The sequence below is a fragment of the Guillardia theta genome (genome assembly GCF_000315625.1).
Source record: "Guillardia theta CCMP2712 unplaced genomic scaffold GUITHscaffold_398, whole genome shotgun sequence".
NCBI classification, from domain to species: Eukaryota; class Cryptophyceae; order Pyrenomonadales; family Geminigeraceae; genus Guillardia; species Guillardia theta.
Window position 1 is genome coordinate 9,562 of NW_005434286.1, and position 4,607 is coordinate 14,168.

At 56.9% G+C, this 4,607-nt stretch overlaps 2 protein-coding genes across 2 annotated transcripts; one reads left to right on the top strand and one right to left on the bottom strand.

Annotated features, from left to right (window-relative positions):
* Positions 1-165: 165 nt before the first annotated feature.
* On the bottom strand, positions 166-1,874 carry GUITHDRAFT_166948 (hypothetical protein; the record flags this gene model as incomplete). Its single annotated transcript, XM_005818053.1, has 4 exons — positions 1,679-1,874; positions 642-1,618; positions 475-521; positions 166-231 (listed from the first exon to the last, which is right to left on the bottom strand). Exons 1-4 carry the CDS (start codon positions 1,804-1,806, stop codon positions 166-168), a joined length of 1,218 nt encoding a protein of 405 aa, XP_005818110.1. The 5' UTR covers positions 1,807-1,874.
* A 1,136-nt stretch (positions 1,875-3,010) lies between these two features.
* GUITHDRAFT_122667 (hypothetical protein) lies at positions 3,011-4,605 on the top strand (the record flags this gene model as incomplete). Its single annotated transcript, XM_005818054.1, has 8 exons — positions 3,011-3,143; positions 3,194-3,276; positions 3,328-3,375; positions 3,574-3,644; positions 3,784-3,868; positions 4,196-4,253; positions 4,304-4,400; positions 4,539-4,605. The coding sequence occupies 8 exons, from the start codon at positions 3,011-3,013 to the stop codon at positions 4,603-4,605; spliced, it is 642 nt and encodes a 213-aa protein (XP_005818111.1).
* Between the last annotated feature and the right edge of the window lie 2 nt (positions 4,606-4,607).

Genomic DNA, 4,607 nt, shown 5'->3' on the forward strand with positions numbered 1-4,607 from the left:
TTCCCCTCCCTTTTTCCTCCTCGTTCATCACCAAGTAAAAGTAGCCGCAGAAATCTCCCGATGACGGGTCGGACACCTGAACGCCACGGGGTGTGAGGAGACAAAGAGCGAGGAGAGAGGGAGACAAAGAGCGAGGAAGGTTGAGGAGAGGAGGAGGAAGAGCTTTCATAGGCCGAGACTCACCTCGAACATCTCGACGTCTGGGTGCCAGAGCTTCTGTGGGTTTTCAACCTGCAATGGCAACCAAATTGGATGAGAAACTAAGGGGAGGAGGACGAGGGAGGGAGGAAAGGAGGGCGAGGGAGCTGTACGTAGGGGGATGAAAGAGAGGAGTAAGTGAAAGAGGAAGGGGAAGATGGGGATGGGGATGGGGATGGGGATGGGGATGGGGATGAGGATGAGGATGAGGATGAGGATGAGGATGAGGATGAGGATGAGGATGAGGATGAGGATGGATTTGTGAACGATGGACACCTGAGTGAAGGTCAAGCCAAGGATCTGCTGGTACGCGTCGATGAGGCCTGACACGGTGTGAAAAATGAGACACGGAAAGGAAAAGAGATGAGGAGAAGGAAGAGAAGAAAGAGGAGGAGGTGCATGAGGGGGAGCAGGAGCAGGAAGAGGAGGGAAAGCTCCTTCACCTTGCTTGACGACATTGAGAGGGAAGTATTCACAAATCACGTCCTCGTTCACCGAGAACTCCTTCTCCGCCAGGAGCGTGTGATAGTACTGGAAGTCCCACGAGTTGATCTTGCCATCGAACTCCTCCTTCCTTCCCTTCTTCTCCTCCTCCTTGAGCTTCAGCAGCTTCCCCAGCTCCTCCCTAGCTGGGGGGATCAACCGCGGGATGAGCTTGTCGTACATCTCCTGCACCGCCGCCGTCGTCTTCGCCATGCGCAGCTCCAAGATGTAGGCGGCATGCGACTCGTAGCCCAGCAGCTCTGCGAGCTCAGACCGGAGCTGGAGGGCGTCCTCGAGGAGGGGGGTGTTGACTTCCTGGCACTGGACGGAGCGGAGGCTGTCGAGGGCTCGTCGGGTCGCCTCCACCTTGCACTTCTTCATCGCGGGGAAGAGCTCGGGATACTTGAGGGAAACAAACTTCTTCCCGTCCTCCGCGCTCTCCAGGCTCGACAGGTAGTCGTCGGACAGGCCCTCGAGCTCGCTGAGAGAGAAAGAGAGCTTTGCCGTGTCCTCGTTGAGGTTCTTCTGGAACTGAACCTCCTTCTCCGACAGCTGCTTCTTCAACTCCGTGATTCTCTCCCTCTTCGCAGGGTCCAGATGCAAACCGTCTCTCTTGAAGTCGAGGATTAGACGGTCCACGTACCGCTGCGCCTCATGCCCGAGCTTCTCCCCGCTCTTCCTCCTCTCCTCCTCGTACGCCATTACCGCCTTGTACAGGTCCTCCCGCATGTAGAAGTCCACAGAGAACTTGCGCAGGTCCTCGTCTGCCTCCTGCGAGGCTTCACGGATCTTGGCGTCCGACGAGACGTGCATGGCAAAGTCGCAGCTAGAGGACATCGGGCTCAGCTCGAGGTCCATCTTGGCAAGAGGAGCGATGGTGTTCTCGAAAGTCCTCCTCCCTTCCACGTTGACGACCTGGTCTCCGACCTCTGTCATCCTGTGGGTAACCATTAGAAAGCGCGCGGAGAGCAGTGAGGGCGCGATGAGCGACTCTTACTTCCTCTTGATCTCCTCGGAGAGAGACTTGATCTCGTCAGTTGTCAGGTCGAACCTGACCTTGTTCTCTTTGCTGCACATGTTAGCTCCTGCCACAAGTCTTAGAGAGTTCTCGCCTCCATCCTCCATTTCCTGCCGCCCATCGTCGGAGATTCGTTAGGACTTCCCTCTCATCCCATCATCAGGGTTGTCATGCCAACATCGCTACATGTTCATTCACTTCCGTTCGGTTCACATGCTCATACAACACTGTAGCACTCTTCGTACCCTTCTTGCCTCTACTTGTCCTCCCTGACTCTAATCCTGTCTTCATACATGTTCGCTCGACTACATCTCATCCCGCCGCATCCTCCTCTCCCTGCTAAGTTTCTTCATTCTCCAGGTGTGGCTGCTGCTGCACCCGCTCCTCCTCCTCCTCCTCATTCTCTTCATCGCATCCGGATTTGCTCGTTTCCCCTGCATCGCTATTGAACCTGTAAACTGGAGGGGTAGGGTGGTACGAAATAGAAACTTGATTTCGACTGGTAGGTGGTCTAAAAATGACCCTCAATGTGTAGTGATAATACTATGCTAATTGCGAGGGGTGGGGTAATGACACCACCAGTGAGTACATTGGGGGGTCCTTTCTTGATGAGTCAGTGGTTTAGCCCTCATCTCCTCCATGACCGGGCCCGGCATTCTTCTGACACGCCGTGACCGGGCCCGGACTCAGGCTGCAAGCCTCCCGGCCGGGCGGCAGCCGAAACCTTGTCACGGTACGTGACTTGACTTGCGGCCGCGCACGATCCACACGCGGCGATGGGCCGCCCGGGCCCGGCAGAGGGGGCCGGGAACTTCCGAACTCACCGCCGCCTCCCCGGCGGTTCTCACCGTTGCCTCAGTTCTCACTCGGCGGAGGCTATTGGGCCGGCAGCCTGAGGTTTACCCTCATCCCCTACAGGCCCATCAAAGGAGAGGCGGATCGCTCTGGATCGCTAGTGGTTTGCCCATGCCAGGACGGGAAGGACGAGAGGAGGGAGAAGAGGGAGAAGGAGGAGGAAGGAGAAGCTAAGGAGAAGCTAAAGAAGACACACAGAGAGTGTGAGCAGAGTGAGTAGCTGGTGAGCACAAGGACAAGGGTGAACGGGCTGCTGACACGCATCCACCCGCTACTCGCGTCGAACAATCACAGGGACGGCTGAGAGTGCCATACAAGAGGCTCTTGGAGGTAATCCAAGCAGAAGACTAGACACGCACTCGTCGCATCTTGCACAATGCTATTGAGACGTCGCTCTAGCAGCATGAGCACACACAAAGGTACCTCTGTTGATGGGATGCGGTGGACAATGACGCAATGGAAGCAGTTTCGTCTGTGCTCTTGATCGTCTTGCTTCAGATCTCTGCTGCTGGAGGGATCAAAGTGAATATGGGTCCGATAGGACCCGAAGCTGACCCCCTGCCAGCCCGCCGCCACGTCTTCACCAGAGGTCCCGCTGCCATGGTTGGGGCTTGACGCTGACGGGAGCGTTTCTGACAGAGAGGATGATGGAGTTTATGAACGCACTTCCCGGGGACATCGATCCGATTGTGTTTGCCGTTCATCCTGATACTCCGTATGAGGTCAGAGCTGCTGCTTCTCCTATACACGCATCTAACTCCCTCTGCTCGCAGCATGTCCCGGACTACTTCAAACGAGAGCAGTTCCGCCCGTGCCAGTCGGTGCGGGAGGAGCAGGAGCAGGAGCAGGAGCAGGAGCAGGAGCAGGAGCAGGAGCAGGAGCAGGAGCAGGAGCAGGAGCAGGAGCAGGAGCAGGAGCAGGAGCAGGAGCAGGAGCAGGAGCAGGAGCAGGAGCAGGAGGAGCAGCAGGAGGAGCAGCAGGAGGAGCAGCAGCAGGGGGGAGCGACTGACTCGCTCTAGGTGATTGACCGCCACATCGGCGATCCTTTCCTCCTTGGTACCGAGCCCTTCTACAGTGGTCCAGCGTTACCGTAAGAAAAGCATGATCTCGTCTTACCCTCACCCCCCTGCCTCCTCCCTCCTTCCCCATTGTCTCCTCCCTTCTTCCTCCTCATCTTCTTCTACGCTTATCCCCTTCTCTCCTGTTCTCACCCTCTCATTCTCTGGCAGGGACATCGACCCGACATTGCACAGGAGTCCCTTCAGGAACGGATTCTGCGCCATCCATGTCAAAGGCAAGTCTCTTCTGTTCCTGGTTTTCTTCCTGCTACGTTTTTCTGCTCTTCCCCTCCCTCTGCACTCGTCCTGTCCCTTTTCCTGCTCCTTCTTGTTCTGCTCCTGCTTGTCCCCCTCCTCCCTCCTCCCTCCTCCCTGCTCCTCCCCTCTGCTCCTTCTCCTGCTCCTTCTTCTGCTCCTGTTTCTCATTACGACATTGTAGACTCTCCTTTCCTCACGAGAACGGGAGTGAATGCACGAGCGGCAGAGTTGGCTCCCCTCCGAAACTCGGACGATATCCTCTTCAACCCGGTCCCTCCTCCGCTCCTGCGCTTCCCCCGCTTATCCTCGCCCTGTCTCCTTGCAGCCAGGAGCAAACCTCCTCGGCAGGGATATGTTTGCAGATGACTCTTTCACCATGAAAAGTCTGTTGAAACTTCTGTCGCTGCTCCCACTGATCGTCTTGCAATGGCAGCCGAGCCGATCCAGTCGTATTTGTCTCCTTTCCGGTCTTACCTCTACGGCGAGGAGGAGGAGGAGGACGGGGAGAAGGTCGAGCGAGTCCCCATCAGGTGATTCCCCTCCTCCTGCTCCTGCTCCTGCTCCTGCTCCTGCTCCTGCTCGTGCTCCTGCTCCTCCTGCTCCTGCTCCTCCTCCTCCTCCTCCTCCTCTCGCCATGCGCGTCTGTGGGACTCACGTCGCACCCTCAGCACTGCTAGGATGATGAGGAACGAGATCGACGAGATGATTGTGAACGGACGTTCTACAACAACGTAATG